The sequence below is a fragment of the Peromyscus leucopus genome, chromosome 23 (assembly GCF_004664715.2).
Source record: "Peromyscus leucopus breed LL Stock chromosome 23, UCI_PerLeu_2.1, whole genome shotgun sequence".
Classification (NCBI taxonomy): Eukaryota; Metazoa; Chordata; class Mammalia; order Rodentia; family Cricetidae; genus Peromyscus; species Peromyscus leucopus.
In genome coordinates, this window is record NC_051082.1 from 5,656,663 (window position 1) to 5,675,391 (window position 18,729).

Genomic DNA, 18,729 nt, shown 5'->3' on the forward strand with positions numbered 1-18,729 from the left:
ATTATGTAGCCTTGGCTGCTCTGGAACTCAAGAGTAAACCCAGCTGGCCTCAGAGATCCACCTGCCTCTGCCCCCAAAGTGCTGGATTAAAGGCGTGTGTCGCCATGTTGAGTTGAGAAGTGTACTCACAAATGAGGTCAATTTTATTGTCACTTTATTAAGCCTGCCTTTCGGGCCGGGACACAGCTCAATGGAAGAGCACTTGTGTGGTATGCATAAAGAACCAGCTGTCATCCCCACCAAACCGGAACAGAAACCATAAAAACAGGCTTTTTTAGAAAGCATACAGGGTGTGTATGGGTGCCCCTGGAACTGGAGTTAAGGACAATGGTGAGCGTGGTGCTGGGGACAGAAACCAGGTGCTCTGGGGGGAGCAGCCAGTGCTCTAACCACCAGGCAATCCCTCCATCCTCCATTCCCTCCACCCCCCATCCCCTCCAGCAGGTAAATGTTCAACTCAAAGTCCCTGAGTAAAACATACAGCAGAAAAATTTGAAGCCTAATTCTGTTCCCCAGTTAGAAACGAGGGTCACCAAAGTCAGCAGACATGCAATAGCTCAAGAAAGAAACTGGAAGCCACCACTGTGGCCCAATCAGGAGACAAGACAGAGTGGACGTACTGTGAAAAATTTTATTACTGTCTCTTGTGGTAAAATAACATCTTATACAAATAAAGTCACCTGGTTGGTTCTGGAATGAGGATCTTGGGTAAAGTGGGAAGGACAGAGATGTTTCTCATGTTCTGTGAAAAATAGATTTACAGGGAAAATAGACTTTCACAATTTCAATGAAATCACATGATCCTTTGTGAAACAAGGCGGAGGGGAACCTACCTCCCCCCACCCACCCTGTGGCTATGATGCTCTGGACACGGAATGTGGACACTCTCAGAATCTGAGTCTATGGTCAGTGCCAGGCACTGTAAAGCACTGTCCTTGGAATGGGAAATATCCAAAGCCTGGAGAAGCTTCAGAGAGTCCGTGCAAGACAGAGCTGAGCTAACTGGAGACAGCAGCTGATCTCAGCCCCAGGGACTGGCACCTTCCTCCTATGCTTGTGGTTTAGAACAAAGAAGAGCAGATGAACTTCATCTTCAGAGAGGCAGAGGGCAGCTCAGCCCCAAGGCAGAGAGAGGGCAGGGATGGAGACCAGGCAGCCCCTGCTCACAGCAGGAAGGCTTCTGCCTGGCTGCTGGGAGGTTCTCCTGGGAGCGGCTATCTGCTCAGATTCCTGCTCTTGACGCAGGGCATGGCCTCCCCACACTAGAGCAATGGTTTTCTCTCTCACTGCATCACAGGAAGCCACTGTGGATGGCTGATATTCCTGAACACATGACTTCTGACTCGGCTTCTGCTTGTTACTTGCAAAGTATGAATTCCAGTTTCCATAAGTCAGGTACAAATGGTGGAAAACAGCAGGATGCCTCCCTAGGAAGCCAGACACAGGCCACTGGCCTTCAGCAGCAAAGGAGGACCAGTCCATCCTGCCAACCACGACCGAGCCCTGGTCTGAGTGGTCTTCAATGTGACCACGGCCAACTGAAAAGGGGACGAAGCCCTTCTCAAGCTGGTGTGTCCAGCTCCTCCATCCTCTGGAGCTTCCCAAGCAAAAGCCAGCAGTACAGGCAAGAAACAGCATGCCAGAATACAGGAGCGGCCCAAGCTGGCCTCCACTGAGCAAAGACCCCGCAGCCCAGGAATCTCTTCCTAGGTAGTATTTATTTAAATACTGAAAACCAAATCTCTCCTCATCAGACCGAAACAGAGCAAGGAGCACTCTGAACTTTGTCAAGAACATGCACATCCCAGCAGAGGAGCCACGTGAGAAAAGGTACTGAGAAGCTGCTGTCTGTCACAGGCCAGGAGAGAAGGAGGGTGCAGCAGGTCCCCTGCAGCGCACGGGCAGAGCACACTTAAGGCACCTGGATTTGGAGTGGACTCCAGTTCTGAGATTCACCAGAGTGGTCAGGTGGTACCCACCCGGAGGGCACCTGGGCTCTCCCGTCTCAGTGGGTAAATCTAGTGCAGCATGAAAAGTAATTAGGGCTTTCTCCTTCCGAAGGCTTCCAGCACACGGCACTGTCAGTTGCTGGCCAGAAAGAGAACACAGGACCAAAATTCAAGGCTCCTAAAGCTCTAGAAACCAAACACGGAGCAACACTGGCCAAAGTATGTCCTTTCTCTCAGAGAGCACTTGGACCCTGCTCTCATCACAGGTAATGTGACACCTCAAAGACACTTCTGCACACCTGCCCCTTACTCCTGACACTTCATCATTGCTAAAAGGACCTGAGCCACAGCAGAGTCCTCAAGCAGTCCACATAGACAACCTGGGGAGCCGAAGAAGAGGGGGTTAGTCAGTGAGGACCCGGGGACACCTGACGCCCATGACAGCGCAGGAAGATGTCTGAGGCCACAGTGCTCTGCGGGCAGCCTCAGCCTGTGCTGCCCTTTCCAACACTCAAGCTTCCAGCAGCTTGAAGGATCGATCAGAACATGCGTCACTCGGGACCATCCGCCAGATGGTTCCAGGAACGACTTCGGGGAGAAAGGCAGACAGACAGGAAACATTCCTAAGCAGGAGACCCAGAGTTCCAGGGACGAACCCCGGCCTAGGCCCGTCTTCCAGGCTCGCTATGTAAACAGTCAGCTCGCTCTCTATGCGGCAGCCAGGCTGCAACTATGTCTCTCCTGCCATGAGCCAGGTCAACTCTGTCAGAGATCTACCGTATCACAGGTGCTAGGACAGACACGGTGTAAGAACTCCCCAAAGAAGTCAGACTAAAGAGCCCAAAGCACGTCACCCTGCCCTGAACTCAAGACACTACGTTCCGGGAACAAAACCCACGAGGTCTGCTGCAGAAAAAGTCAAGGCCAGGGGAGCAGAGCGACCCCGTGTGGCCTCCAGAGTAAGAACAGGAAAGCACCACCAGGCTCAGGCCACGGTCTCCCCTAGGACTGGCTGTGGGTCCCCAAGGCAGCTAAGTAGCATCCTCAAAAACTTGTCTTTCAGTCTGACATCACCTCCCATCCCGGTGCCTCAGCCCCAGGCTCCGCCCTCCCTGTCTTTTCGAGTCTCCTCCTGGCGGCCTCAGACTGTGCCATCGCAACACCACGGTGAAGGAGGAAGCGAGCTGCTCTCAGCTGCCCACGGCACCCAGGAAGCTGCAGAATGGCTGGTAAGCCGAGGGTGGCCCAGTCTGAGCCTTCTCACTGACACACTGTGCCTGGACAGTCAGACCTGTCGGGATAACCAGTGCATGGCTAAGACTACACAGAGATGAACGTTTTTTTCTGGATCCCAGGAACCTTACGCTAGTCTTTTACTTCACTATAATACCTCTGAGAACTAGGGGGCAGGGGAAAAAATACCGGGAAAAGAAACTGCTGGCCGGCACCTCCGTGGAGCACAAACCGCCACCCCAGCGGCAGCTTCCTGGACCAGGTTCAACGGGTGTTGACAAGCAGGAGCTGCAATTCCCCCATGTGCCTCGTGGTGGCAGCAAAGGATCTCCCCTGGCCGCTCCTGCGGCACTCACTGGCCTCCATTATAGGCGTAGTCAGCCTTGTTGTGCATTACCAGCTTGTTGTCAACGAAGTAGAAGCTATCGGAGCGGGTCTCATACGGGTTTTCGATCATCAGACGAACTGCAGGTTGGAGGAAGGGAAGAAAAGCAGAGAATGTGAATCTGTCCCACAACTAGGTAGAAAAAAACCTCAGTATCCTTCCAAAACTGATAAACCAGCGCTTTGCAAAGTTTGACTTCACCACCTCCAGTAATGTGGTAAAAAAGAAGAGAGAAGAGGCCAGGGAGACGGGAGGGCTCCACGTGGAACACAGAGCTCATCCACTCTCTAGTCATCCCTCGCCTGATTCTTCCGGCCAGTATCCCAGGAAACAGACTTTCTCTCTGTCACAGCCACCTACTCCCCTGGTGCATGGCTGGTCTCGCCAGCCCTGGCTTCTGGTCTGCTGCCTACCTCTGGACATCCCAGTAAAAACCCTGGTCAGGCCTCTCTCTACCTGCTTCTTTGGGCTGTTTTGTTTGTGGAGACAGGATCTCACTCTAACGCTCTGTCCAGCCTCGAACTCAGAGTTCTGCCTGCCTCTGCCATCCCAAGAGCTGGGGTTTGTAAAGGGAGGCGCCATCATGCCCAAATTACTTGGTTTTTATTTTGTTAATTTTTAGAAATTTATTTATTGCATGTGAGTGGGGTTTTTTTGCCTGCATGTATGTCTGGGCGCCACATGTGTGCTATACTTGCAGAGGCCAGCAGAGGGCATCAGATGCCTGGAGCTGGAGGTAGAGGGAGGTAGAGACTAGAGCTGCCTTCTATGTACTGGAAATTGAACCCAGGTCCTCTGGAAGAACAGCCAGCGCTCTTCTTACTCATCTCTCAAGCCTTCCTATTTTTTATGCTCCCTGAAAGCCGAAGGAATCCAGAGAAATAATGGGGAACATTCTCTAGAGAGGGCTCTGGAATTTATGTACCTGTAAGATCCAGACAGAGGCCTAGAACTGAAGCCTCTGTCTGAATACTCGCCTCGACCTCTCTCCACACTGAAAGGTAACTTCACTATAGTCACCTCCTGTCAGTGCTGATTTCATAGGCACGCGCATCTCCAGACCCCAGGGAGAGGCATCGCAGGTCTTAGAAGGTGTCAGAGATCTTAAGATCTCTGAGTTCATCCTGGCCAAAGCAATTCAGTTTACATTCAGACTGACCTCCAAACCCTTTGGCCTATTTGGCTTCACAGGTTAATCTATTCTTGTAAGTTTCTGCATATTCCAGGCCAACTCACGCCCAAGTGAGATGTCACAAAGGCCCGCCCACATCTCAGCAGCCTTTCGCCTGTAGGGTTGTCAGGGCCACTCCACAGTGTGAAGGACCCGAGACTCTGAGAGAAAAGGTGCAGAGGAAGCGAGGACCACACAGCGGGCTGTGAGAAGCGAGAGGAGGAAGAGGCTGTCTTCTCTACTCAGGGCCCAGGGGTGCCTGTGTCCCCCAGAAGCAGTCAGGGCACGAAACCCAAGACTCAGGTCGGACGACACCAAGTCATCACCACTTTCCTCTTCTGCAAAAGGAGGTGGCTGGGCCAGACGCCTCGAGGTTCGCTCCCTGCGGACCTCAGAGCCCACAGCACCGGGGAGGCGCGGGGAAGCGCGGGGCAGCACATACTGACGTCCTCAGAGAGCTGCGGGAACTCGTAGATGTGTTCACACGTGTTTCTACTGCTGGGGATGCAGAAGCCGAAGTCAAAGTCAAAGGTTTTCAGCAGACGCTCCCGGAAGTAGTGCCGCTCAATCATCCGGAAGTTGGTCACAGGTCTGTCCCCCACTGTGAACTCTACCCTGTAAACAAATCTCTGTTAGCCTGACTTCGCTTCCTCCTTCCTCTGAAGCCACCCTCACCCCACTGAGCACGGTGTTCTGCCCATCAAACCAAGAGCACTCACGTGGCACCGACTGTCCGGAGACGCAGAAAGGCTGGTGTGAACTGATAGCGGACGAAACGCCCTACGCTGATATCCACATCGACACTCTCCTCCTCTGCATCCTGGTCTTGGTCTGAAAGAACACAGCCTTGCCTTAGCATGCCACCAACCACACAGCACAATGGCTGACTAACAGGCTCGTGCTAGTTACAACAGCCCCATTTGCCACACACCAGTCACCAGGCTTCACAGCCACCTTGCAGGGAAGAGCTACTTATTTCTATTTTAGACAAGAAAACGAGTTCAAAAGGCTGTCTTGCCCAATGTTCCTGCACAGTTAACGAAGGCAGCAAGTTCTGAGTGCAGTCCACCTGCCTAGAGTCTGTTCTTAAATACTGCTAAATGCCTTACACCATTCGGGCAGGGGGCATGTCCTGGGTGAAGCCAGAAACACAAGCTGGACACAAAGTCCTGACGCGACCCATCACACAGACTGGTCTGTTCTGACCACTAACCAGAGAGTAAGGTCACAGAGGTTTAACAGGTCCCTGTGTCCCTTCAACACTCGTGGTTTCAGTAAAGACACCGACCTACAGCCTCAAGGCACTCCTGTCTATTCCAGGCCTTTCCAGGTCCAATTCTCTGACTACCTGGAAAAGGGTGGAAACAGACTGGCCAGGAACCAGCATGTGGACTGGCATGGGGTCAACACTTGCCTCTGCTCTAGCCTACCGTGAGTCCAGAGAAAAGATCTTAACTGTTTTAATGTGGACACGGAGGGAATTTTCTACTGCCTGAGCCCATGGGTGCCTGGGACGGCCCAGGCGCACTGGGAAACTATCCCGATTTAGGACTCACACCTAACGGCTAAGGCCCTGGATCCGCTGATGTGATTCCTGCTCATGAGAACAGGCCTTGCAGGAGAACGTGAGCACCTGCAGTCAGAGGAGCCGCAAAGGCAGAGCTGGGAAGGATAGAGAGCCGAACCTTGTAGCACCTGCAGCAGGTCTGTCTGCAGTGCCTTGGTCACGACTGGATTATGACCGGGAAACACAAGGCAAGGCTCAGTAATCAATTTAAGACTTTCCTAGGGTAGTCTGTCTGTCTGTCTGTCTGTCTCAGTCTGGAGACCAAGCTGGGGCCTCCCCCTGACCAAGTGCTCCACTCCCGAGAGACAGCCCCAGCTTGGGAAAGCTGATTTCCCGGGGGTGCAGGCTCATGCTGAGTAGCAAACCAAGTGAGAAGAACTTTGCAAATCAGAAATCACAGGAGGGGGCCAAGAAGATGGCTCACCAGTGAAGTACACGGAGACCTGAGTCCCATCACCATGACCCACAGCAGGAGGAGAGGACCAACTCTCCTAACGGTCCTCTGACCACACACACACACACACACACACACCCATATACACGGCAATAATAAAAATTAAAACCAGAACAAAAACCTCCACTGTGACCCCAACCCCAAGATGTGGAGGTGCAGGAGATAGCTCAAGGTCATCTTCATTTCACCAGTGATTTGAGCTAGCTCTAGCTACATGAGATTATGTCTCAAAACAAAGTCCCAAAATAAAAACACACAACAGAGCAAAGGTGAGGGAGTAAGCCGTTCTTGCACCTCAGAGGACCTTGGTGACTAGATTCTTGGATTCATCTTTTGTCACCCACAACCAGAAAGAAATGTTAACTTGGAATCTGTTGTATACTTAAGAATAATCTCTTGGCCGGGCAGTGGTGGCGCACGCCTTTAATCCCAGCACTCGGGAGGCAGAGCCAGGCGGATCTCTGTGAGTTCGAGGCCAGCCTGGGCTACCAAGTGAGTTCCAGGAAAGGCGCAAAGTACACAGAGAAACCCTGTCTCGAAAAACCAAAAAAAAAAAAAAAAAAAAAAAAAAAAAATAATCTCTTATTTATTTATGAAAAATAAAAACAAAAACCCACGGAGCTGGGAAGCTGGCTCAGCAGTTAGAACACTTAGTGTTTTTGCAGAGGACTCAAGTTCAGTTCCCAGCACCTCATACAGCTGCTGGACCTACGGTTCTAAGGGCCTCTTCTGGTCTCCAGAGGGAACTGTACTCATGCGCACAAATCCCCGACGGACCTACACTGTGGCACACACACACACTAAGGCGGGACTTGGTAGGCAGCCTAAGGCAGTATTTAAAGACAAGCAAGAGCTTTCCTCAGTATCGTCGGGCTGCAGGGGTCGATCCTGCCACTGTAGGCATATGTGACTCACAGAACAAGCGGGACCTTAGAGAAGTGTCACATGTCAATTCTGGGTCTCAGCTCCCTCTCAGTAAAAAGTGGCGAGTGACTCAGTGTCATGATTACACAGGCAATGTGCTGAAGGACTTGGATAGTGTCACCACACAGTAAATGTCTGCTTCCTAGGCTGGCTGTGATGCCATGAGCTTGTAATCCTAGCACATGGCACCCTCAGCTATCCAGCAAGTTCTGGGCCAACCTGGGCTACATAAAAACCTGTCCTAAAAAACAAAACCAGACCAGTGAGTTAGCTCAGGTACAAAGGAGCCTACTACACAATCATGGCACCCTGAATCCAACCCCTGGACTCCAAATAAATGTGAAAACTGCGAAAAGTTATCCTCTGGCCTCCATGTGTACACACTGGCACATGTAGCCGCCACACATTTATACATACACACAAGAAATAAATAAATTAAAAAACAAAACAACACAAATCAGCCTTTTAACAAAGCTCCAAACTAGTGCGCCTGGCAGGCGAGGCCACAGGAAGTGATCTCAGCCATGGAATCAGGACACAGTGGAATCCAGAAACACACGTGTTGCTGGCACACAAACACTGAGCTTTCCAAAGACCTCTCCTCCCCCGAGCAGTGGGTGACCCCCACAATACCCAGGCCTACCTGAGATGCAAGGTTTGGCAATCTCGAAGAGCACCGTCCCCGTCTCCAGGTCTCGGATTTTGAAGCGGGTAAAATCAATACTGTAGACATTGTCTTCAGGTTTACATAAATAATCTGAAAAGGAGAGACCAATGTTATTAAGTAATCTCCCCAAATTACCATCTATTTCATTCCCTGGTTTTGAAGCAAATGTGTTCTTCTCTGATGCAACTCACTGAAAATGTTCCCCCAAACATTCTCTTTGCTTTTTATTTGATAAGATTTATTTTCTATGTATGGTGTTTTGTCTGCATGTAGGCACCACATCTGTGTTGGAAGAGGTCAGCACAGGGCATCAGAACCCCGGGAATCACAGCTCCTGGCAGTTGTAAGATGCCAGATGTGTGCTGGGAACTAAACCCAGGTTCCCCCGGCTAAGTGCTTTCAACCACTAAAGCCATCTCTCAAGGTCCAAACAATCTCTTTTAAAACTGGTTTGACCTTTAGTCTTACTTTATGTGTGTCTTGGTCACTGTTGTATCGCTGTGAGGAGACACCGTGACCAAGGCAACTCTGATGAAAGAAAGCATTAGCCAGGAGTTTGCTCACAGTTTCAGAGGCTTAGTCTGTTAGCATCGTGGTGGGCGGGCGCTTGGCAGCACACACGCCACCTGAGCAAAGGCTACATCCTGATCTGCAGGCAGCAGACAATGCCGGGCCTCCTGTGAGCTTTTTGAAACCTCCAGCCCACCCCAGTGACACCTCCAAATGGACCACACCTCCTAATTCTTCTGATCCTTTCAAACAGCACCACTCTGGTGACCAAGTATTCAAATACATGAGCCCATGGGGGCCCTTCTTATTCAAACCACCACAGTGTATATGGGTGCATCTCATGGGTACAGTGTCTGTGGAGGCCAGAAGAAGATGTCATATCCCCTAGGACTGGAGTTTTCGGTAGCTGTGAGCCATCATGTGGGTGCTGGTAATGGAGCCCAGGTCCTCTGGGAGAGCAGCCAGTTCTCTTAACCATTAAGCCATCTCCTCAGCCCCCAAACACCCTCCTGCATTATCAAAATTAGAAAATTCAAGAACAAAAAGGAAAAGATGCAGAGCGAGATGCCTCAGAGATACATTATATACATGTTTGACACTGTCAAAGAATAAAGATTAAAACATATTTAATACATACAAGTAATATAGGGGCTGTTTGCCAACTGTATCGGAAAACAGATCAACAAACTTTTCTGGAAAAGGCTAGGTTACAACTAACTCAGCCATACAGTACATGACATAACTAACTACTCAACTCTCAGGGTAACCCGAAGGTCTATAGGCCGGAAGTGAATGAGCGAAAAGGAACTGTGGGTGCACACGGAAGCCAAGTTTAATGACCACCTGTAACAAGAGTTTCACATCTACTTCAACCACTTAAAAGGTTAAAGCCATGCGGAGCCTGTGGGCCGCACAAAAGCATGCATACATTAGCAGAGCAGCAGGAGGAAGGGCCAGTGGGAATGCGAGGCCAAACAGCACCTTCAACAGAGAAGCCAGTCAAAAACCCACAGCACAGAAATGCTGTTGCCTCGTCTGGCTCCCCACACAGCGTCTTCTCCAGCTCCTTCCGGGCTCTCTGAGCATGCTTGTCTGTGTTAGCTGTTCCGGGTCTTACAGGCGGGTCGGGCTCCAGGGAGATGGCTAACTAACTTGAGAGCTGCTCTAACTCCAAAACCCTGTGGCGTGGGTTCTGAGTCTTAGGAGGCGGTCAATAAATAACTCACAGAACAGAAGAATTTAAGAGCGACAAAATCCAAAGGTCACTAAGCTCTCTCTGTCAGTGGCTTTCTCTAAGGATTTGCAGAGATGGGCAAAGCCTTCAGAGGAGGCCTGAGTGCTGTCGCTATGTCTACGGGGCCAGGCATTTGATGTCCTAACTCACTCTTGATGGCAGGAGCCGGCAGGGCCGGCAGGGCCGGCAGGATGTTAGCGGTCAGGTGCTAACCATTTCTGTACTTTCAAATCCCCAAATGAAAACCGAGAACTGAAACAGCTTTTCACTGTTCGACTATCTACAGTTGCATTCAGGCAGGCAAACAAGAGTTCCGCCCCGGCGTTGGGAAACTGGGCCATCAAAACATCCAAAATCCAGTCAAAACTATTTCAGGAGATAGAGCTCTCCTGCACAGGCTGAACCAGTCATAGCCACTTTCCCTCACACTCCCATTTATTTCCAAGTCGCCAGAGCTACCACCACCAACCTGAACTACCCCTCACAGCCTTGGGCTGAGTGAAGCAATCGGGCGGACACTCCGGCATCAGGGAAGCGGGGTTAAGAAGTCTCAAGGGCAGGGGAGATAAGGAGGACAAGGCAAAGATAACCAGGTGACTGCAAACTCCTGGGGGGAAATAATAGCAAGGAAAAGGGTATCAGGTCAAGGCCGGACTTGGCAGTTTCCAAAAGACAGAGAGTATCAGGGAACAGACACGTCTTTCTTCCCACCCTTCCTTACGCCTTACATAGACAGGAAGGTGGCTTTTTATGCACAAAAATAAAAAATAAATTTAAAAAAAAATCACACTTCTGAAACCCTGACACAACTATAAATTCACTGGGCGGGGGGGGGGGGTGGTAAAAAAATGTCCAGAGCAAGATGCGCGAGCCAGCTCGTACATACACTGAAACTCTTAAACTTTGTGTGTGTGTGTGTGTGTGTGGCACAGCTTTGTAAGTCCGCACGAAAGGCGACGGCCACGTGTTTGAGACAAGCACAAGCCCACCTGGACACAAAGGGTCACGGCCGGGCCCCGCACCCCGGAGGGGACCGGGCAGGGCCGAGTGGGGGAGGGGCTGTCAGGAGCCGGAGCCCTCGGAGGGCAAGGCGGGGTCGGCAGGTAGGGGGCTCGGGGAGGAGGAGGAGGAGGAGCAGGGCGGCCAGGGGCCTGGCTAAGGGCTGGGGTCCCAGGCGCACGGGGTCGGGCCAGGCCCGGGCACCGCTGGACTCCGGAAGCCCTTGCCCGCCGTGCCCGGGGAAGGGGCCGACAGCAGCACGGCCTGGCCGGCCCGGAGCCGCCCCACCGCCGGCGCCAGCACCCGGCCCGGCCCGCCACGGGCTCCCGGGCCCAGCGCCCACGGAGGGCGGCCCGCCCGCCTGCCCGCCCGCCACTCACTCTCGGTGACCCGGTTGAGGCGCAGGACGTGCTCGGGGCGGATCGTGTCCAGCGCCAGCAGCTCCTGCTCCGTGACCGCGGCCCCGGTGCCATCGTCGGCCGTGTGTGGGGGCGCCTGCCGCCGCGCCTTGAGCCGGTTCAGGACGCCGCCGCCCGCCTTCTTCTTCTCCTCCTTGCCGGGCACCAGCCCGCCGGGCCCGGCCGCCGGCGCCGCGGTCGCAGCCTTCGGATTCGACCCGCTCATCGCTCCGCCGTCAAGATGGCCGCCACCTCACGGCGCCGTAACTATGGAGAGCGGGGGCGGGGCCCGGGGGCGGGGCCCGGGCGCGCGGGGGCGGGGCCCGCGGGGAGCCGCTACCAGGTCCAACTTTGGTCCAATCAGGTGTGATGGGGCTGGGCTGAGACCCCAGGACCTTCACACTATCAAGTTCTCACGATCACCCTTGATATTTTAAATATATTCTTTTTTGTTGTTGTATTTTTTCGAGACAGGGTTTCTCTGTGTAACAGCCCTGGCTGTCCTGGATCTCACTTTGTAGCCCAGGCTGGCCTCGAACTCACTGAGATCCACCTGCCTCTGCCTCCCAAGTGCTGGGTAAATATAGTCTTATAAAGTAAGTAAATAAAAATAAAGGTAAAAAAATATATTTAGTCAAATGAACTGTAATAAACTGTGGACAGACATTTAAGAAAACGTTACTAGACTGTAAGTTCAAGCTGCTGGCTGTGCAGATAAACTTCTCAGTTAGATTGCTATCTCAGGAGGCCGTCTCAGCAGTTAAGAGCGCCGGCTGCTCTTTCAGAGCACTCAGGTTCGATTCCCAGTACCCACATGTCAGTTCACAACACAGATGTAATTCCTGTTCCAGAGGATTTGACACCCTCTCGCCCGAGTGGTGTTCAGATCCTGCAGGCAGTACACTCACGCCTATAAAATAAAATTAAATAAAAAAGTAGATGGCTAGTGCCGTGTCCCTGCCATGTCAGCCACTGGACTAAGACACTGGCCTGTGTGAGCTTCAGGAATAAGAGGGCAGTGAGTGGGTCTGCCTCGTTGTTCAGAAACGGTTGACAGAGAGAGCCTTCGCAGTTCTCCGGAACCCTCCACGGAGGAGCTCCCTCTTCGCCAGGAAGACTCCAGTCCACAGGTTCTTCTGTGCAGACAGACTGACTCTGCTCGTCCTGTTAAGAGGCTTAGCAAGGGTATGAGAAGTCACGGAAGGTTTCACAGAGGTGACAGAGGACAGTGGTGCCAAGGAGGTTCGGGGAAAAGCTGTGCTCCTACCACAGCGGCTCCTCTCGCGTGTGTGTGTGTGTGTGTGTGTGTGTGTGTGTGTGTGTGTGTGCGCGCGCGCGCACACACACACACACACACACACAAGCATGTCACAGGTGTGCATGTAGACGTTAAAGGACAACTCTGTGGAGTCGTCTGTCCCCCCCCACACACCTTTTAAGTGGGTTCTGGGAATTGAACTTGGGTCTGCATGCAAGTCTGGTCCTCTCTGGTCCAATATCAGGCTAGTGTGAAATCCAAGCCTCCTGCTGATTGTCAGCCTCCAGACATAACCTACGCCAGGTCTTACTGGAACCATCGCACCAGACACGAAAGGTTTGGGCCTTGCATTGTTCCTGGGCAGAGATCTTACCTGATCCTCTCCCAGCTGCCAAGTTCTTTTGAAATACCATCTTGCCATCCAGTGGTGCTCACCAAGTCTTGTTCAGAGAGATCTTCATGTGCAAAGAGAATTCAAAGTCTTCCCTTTTGAAACAACTCTTTTAAAGATTTACTTATTTATGTATTTTATGGATATGAGTGTTCTGTCTGCATCTACTGCTGTATGCCAGAAGAGGGGATAGGGTCCCATTATAGGTGGTTCTGAGCCATCATGTGGTTCCTGGGAATTGAACCCAGGTCCATCTGCAACAACAGCCAGCCCGAAACAACTCTTTCTTTTTTTTTTTTTAACATTTATTTATTTATTTATTTATTTATTTATTTATTTATTTATTATGTATACAGCATGTATGACCAGAAGAGGGCACCAGATCTCATTACAGATGGTTGTGAGCCACCATGTGGTTGCTGGGAATTGAACTCAGGACCTCTGGAAGAGCAGTCGGAGCTCTTAACCTCTAAGCCATTTCTCCAGCCCAGAAACAACTCTTTCTTAAAGCACTCAACAGTGAGTGGCTTCTGAACATTTTCCAGAATTCTAATATGCTATTTGATTTTGATTTGCAAAGAAGGTAGTTTAGTATGCTGTCATTTCCCAGAAACTCACTCAGGACACTAACACTAGAATTATCTAGATCCTAGTTCTTGTTTGTTTTTGTTTTTGTTTTTTTTTCTTTCTAGGGATTGTGACGAATGTAGTATTAGCTGCATCTGTAATTCCACACCTGAGAATTTAGCCTCTACGTAAGCACAGAGATGCTTACTGCAGGACCATTTGTAACATGGACAAATTATAGCAAATTTCATATAGCTCTGTAAAGGAATACACCTGACCTATATGCACTAGTCTCTAATGGCACAAAGACTCATACACGCGAGTAAGCAAGGCACATAGTCACATTTGTTTACACTGAAAAGTATAGGAATATGCCTGTACCTCTGCAACTGTAAGGGAGAGGTCTGGAGGGACGTTAAAATGTTAACCTTTGGCCTGGAGAGATGGCTTGCTATACAATCATAAGGAACAGAGTTCAGGTCTCAGCACCCAGACAGCAACCTGGGCATCCGTGCCCACCTGTAATCCTAGCCCTGAGAGGGCAGAAACAGAAGAACTCTGAGGTTGGCTGGCTTTCAACCTCACCAGGAAAATTCAAGTTCAAGGAGAGACCGTGCCTCTGAGGACCAGGTGGGGTGTGATAGAGGAGGCTACTCCACATCCTCTTCTTCTGGCTTCTGTGCACACTTACAGGCATGTGCACACACATATACACATGGAAGAATACATACACCTTAACAAAGAAAGAAATCCTCTTTAAAAATGGTAACCTTGGGCTGGCAAGATGGCTGAACAGCTAAAGGCATTGCTGCCGAGTCTAACAATGTGAGTAAAAGGAGAGAACCAGGGCTGGAGAGATGGCTCAGAGGTTAAGAGCACCGACTGCTCTTCCAAAGGCCCTGAGTTCAATTCCCAGCAACCACATGGTGGCTCACAACCATCTGTAATGAGATCTGGCGCCCTCTTCTGGCCGGCAGGGATATGTGCAGACAGAACACTGTATACATAAAAGGAGAGAACCAGTTTCCTCCTCTGATATCCATATATGCACCATGGCATGAGAGTGTACTCACATGCATGTGCCTGTGCAAGTGCATACATAGAAAAACAATAAAGCCGGGCGTTGGTGGCGCACGCCTTTAATCCCAGCACTCGGGAGGCAGAGGCAGGCGGATCTCTGTGAGTTCGAGGCCAGCCTGGGCTACCAAGTGAGCTCCAGGAAAGGCGCAAAGTTACACAGAGAAACCCTGTCTCGAAAAAACCAAAAAAAAAAAAAAAAAAAAAAAAAAAAAAAAAAAAAAAAAAAAACAATAAAATAGTTAAATGTAACCAAAAATATTAACCTTCATGTTTCTGTAAAAACAGTATTAGAAGTAGCTAGAAATATTTACTCTTAGCTGGAGAGATGGCTCAGTGCTTAAGAGCACTGGCTGCTCTTCCAGATGGACACAGGTTCAATTCCCAGCACCCACATGGCAGCTCACAACTGTCTGTGACTCCAGTTCCAGGGGACCTGACACCCTCACAGACATACATGCAGGCAAACACCAATGCATATAAAAATAAAAAATAAAAATAAAAAAAAGGAGCCGGCAGTGGTGGCGCATGCCTTTTTAATCCCAGCACTCAGGAGGTAGAGGCAGGTGGATCTCTGTGAGTTCGAGGCCAGCCTGGGCTACCAAGTGAGTCCCAGGAAAGGCACAAAGCTACACAGAGAAACCCTGTCTCGAAAAACAATAACAAAAACAAAAAATAAATAAAAAAGTAAATCCTTAAAAAAATAAGGAAGTAGAAGAGCTGGGTGGTGGTGGCACACACCCAAGTCTTCGAATACCTTCCTTTTCCCACCAAAGATTTACTTTTAAATTTTTACATGTATTGTGTATTTTGCCTGCATGCATATCTATGTAGCACATACATGCCTAGTGCCTGTAGAAGTCAGAAGAGAGTGTTGGAGCCCCTGGAATGGAACGGGAATTACAGATGGTTGTGAATGTTGCCACGTGGGTTCTGGGAACCAAACCTGGGTCCTCTGTAAGAGCAAGAAGCACTCTTAACCACTGAGTCATCTCTTCAGCCCACCCCCAACCCGTGTACATTTTTTACAATTCAAGGTCGGCCTGCGAAACAGATTGAGTTCAAGGAGAGCCAGGGCTACAGATTGAGATCCTGTCCCAAGCAAGTAAGGAGGAAGAGGAAAAGACCACTGAGTGTCTCAGCAGGTAATGGCTTTTGCCATCGAGCTGTGACCCAGGCTGTATCCCTGGGACTCACGTGTTGGAAGGAGACAACTGACTCCCATGGTTTCTTCTCTGTCCTCCACATATGCATCATGGCATACATGTGCCCACACACAAATAAATGAATGCAATTAGAAAAAAAACTTAAAGCTTAGAATCTGGGTCTGGAAGACAGACTCTAAACACAGTTTCTCTTAGCATTTGAAGGCAGGGAATGTAGTTCGATGTATATTAGTGTTTGCCTAGGGAAAAGTATGGAGGTCTAAGACCCAGGCCTCACAGCGGCACCAGAAAACAAACCTCAAATTTGATCACACTTTCTACTAAGAAAAGTGAAATACTGTCACATAAAGAAGGCGGGGCCTGACCTCTGGTCACTGCCTATGAGCTGTTGTTACAAGGAATATACACATGTACAACCACAAAGAACACGAGAAAAGCACATTCACAGATACAAAGAAGTGAAAAAATACTATTCTTTCTTTTTCTTTTTTCAGCAGGGTCTCACTACGTAGCCCTGGCTGACCTAAACTCATTCGGTAGTCCAGGCTGGCTTCAAACTCACGGAGATCGGTCTGCCTTTGCCTGCCGAGTGCTGGGTTACCAGTGTATGCCACCACCCAGCCCTTCGGTTGCATTTCTAACAAGGTTGGGAAACCAGAGTCACGACTCCGAATCTGACTTTCCTCACTGCTTTCTTAGGTTATGAAAGGCTCCCTTTGAAAGAAGGAGAAGAAAAACCTCTAGAATTACGTACACCAAGTTTGAAGAAGGAAGACAGAGAATTACTGCATTAAATAGTAACTGGCCTCCCTTTGACCCCCGGCACTGTGCCGAGTCTCACCGGCCACTGGACGAGGTGACTGTGGCCGCTGGCCAAGGCAGTCCCACAGTAGCCAGGCAGTCTGCCCCGACTCAGGCCGGGCAGGTGGAGCTGGGAGCTGGTGCAGCCAAGGTGAGCCAGACCTCACAGGGCTTTTCTCTACAGCTGGGGTGGGGGACAGTCCTCCTCCTGCTGCTTCCCTAAGGATGCCTTGCCTCAAATCCGCAAGCTCTGGCTGGATGGCAGGCACACCTTGTGGTCTGGGACCGAACACTAGTAATTACCCTGGTATCCAAGTCACTTCACTCCCAGGCTGAGGGCTTTTTTTTCCCCCTAAAGGCACCAATTCATTATTTATATCCTACCTGTTCCTCAAAAAAGATTTCTAGCATACTCCATGCTTGGGGACTACAGCTTTACATAGCTTTGTGGAGGGGCAGCATGTACTATTGATCCAGTAATTCCTGAAAGGAGTGTGTGGTGCTCTGAATGATAATGTCTCCTTTAGGCTCACATAAGCGGAGGCCTTCCATTTTCTTTTCTTTTCTTTTTTTTTTTTCGAGACAGGGTTTCTCTGTGTAGCTTTGCGCCTTTCCTGGATCTCACTCTGTAGACCAGGCTGGCCTCGAACTCACAGAGATCCGCCTGGCTCTGCCTCCCGAGTGCTGGGATTAAAGGCACGTGCCACCACTGCCCGGCAGGACTTCCATTTTCAACAGGGTCTTCCACTCACCATTTCAGCTAGACTGGCTGGCCGGCAAACCCCAGAACACAGCTGTCTGCATCACCAGCATGGGGTTCAAAGTATACACCACCACTTCTGGCTGTTCACAGGGTGCTGAGGAACCCTGTGCTTCCACAGCCAACAATTCACCCACCAGTCATCTCCTCAGCCCTCGTAGTGTATTTTCCTGTATCACTACATCTTAAAAGGTCACTGTCCTTGAAATCTTTGGGGTTTTATATGTGGGTGTTTGTCTACATGTATGACTGTGCACCACTTGCATGTCTGGTGGCCACAGAGGCCAGAAGGATGAACCAGATCCCGTGGAAATAGAGTTACAGATGGCTGTGGGATTAAAGCATGTGCCACCACCGCCTGGCTCCAAGGTTACTTTTTTTTTTTTTTATGGTGAAAAAGAATGTATTTCTCTATACTTTGGATATACAGTGAGGTCCAGGCTAGCCTGGACTACAGAATATAACTCTCAACAAAACAAAACATATACACCCCCCACCCACACACCTCCATGTGACCATAGCTTTCATGTTTTAAAAATTAATATTAGTATGCCAGGCAGGGGTGGTGCACACCTTTAATCCCAGAGGTAGAGGCAGGTAGATCGCTGAGTTTGAGGCCAGCCTGGTCTACAGAGCAAGTTCCAGGATAGCCAGGGCTACAGAGAAACCCTGTCTTGAAAAACCAAACCCAACCAACCAAACAAAAATGTGTGTGTGTGTATGTGCGTACACATCTCACAGCATGCAGAGGTCAAAAGACAACTAGGGGAAGTTGGTTCTCTCCTATCCTGTGGGTCCCAGGGAAGGTTTCCAGACTTGGAGGCAGGCACCTTTATCACGGTATTCAAATACAGGCTTGGGCTGGGCACTTGGGAGGTGAAGGCAGGAAGATCACAAGTTCAAAGCAGCTGGGCTACACAGCTAGATTTTTGTCTCAAAAAATTAGAAAGTTCAGGTCCTAGGGTCAGTTAGAACTAGTTACAGCAGCTGTGGGGCTTTAGGGTAGCCATTCCTCCCGAGTCTGAGTCCCTGGTTCTGAGGGCAGAGTGTGGAACAGCAGCCAACAGTGCTGTGCGGACACCAATAGGATCAGGGAACCGTCCTATGTCGACATTCACAAGTGGTCCTTCCCCAGGGACCTCTCCAAAGGCAGAGGGAAGACGTGGAGCTGGATGGGAGGATGTAGGTACCTCCATCAGCTAGAGGTAGGGAGAAACT

General features: G+C 50.3%; 1 protein-coding gene across 1 annotated transcript; it reads right to left on the reverse strand.

Moving 5' to 3' along the window:
• Positions 1-616: 616 nt before the first annotated feature.
• Unc119b (unc-119 lipid binding chaperone B) lies at positions 617-11,749 on the reverse strand. Its single transcript, XM_028854763.2, has 5 exons — positions 11,474-11,749; positions 8,327-8,440; positions 5,458-5,569; positions 5,181-5,353; positions 617-3,647 (listed from the first exon to the last, which is right to left on the reverse strand). The coding sequence occupies exons 1-5, from the start codon at positions 11,715-11,717 to the stop codon at positions 3,535-3,537; spliced, it is 756 nt and encodes a 251-aa protein (XP_028710596.1). The 5' UTR covers positions 11,718-11,749; the 3' UTR covers positions 617-3,534.
• Between the last annotated feature and the right edge of the window lie 6,980 nt (positions 11,750-18,729).

Excerpts from the sequence above, each read along its gene's own strand:
- Unc119b (XM_028854763.2), bottom strand. The coding sequence starts at position 11,717 with ATGAGCGGGTCGAATCCGAAGGCTGCGACCGCGGCGCCGGCGGCCGGG. Across the intron at positions 8,441-11,473 it reads CCTCAACCGGGTCACCGAGA|ATTATTTATGTAAACCTGAA; the intron begins GTGAGTGGCGGG and ends TCTCCTTTTCAG. Across the intron at positions 5,570-8,326 it reads TGCCAAACCTTGCATCTCAG|ACCAAGACCAGGATGCAGAG; the intron begins GTAGGCCTGGGT and ends GTGTTCTTTCAG.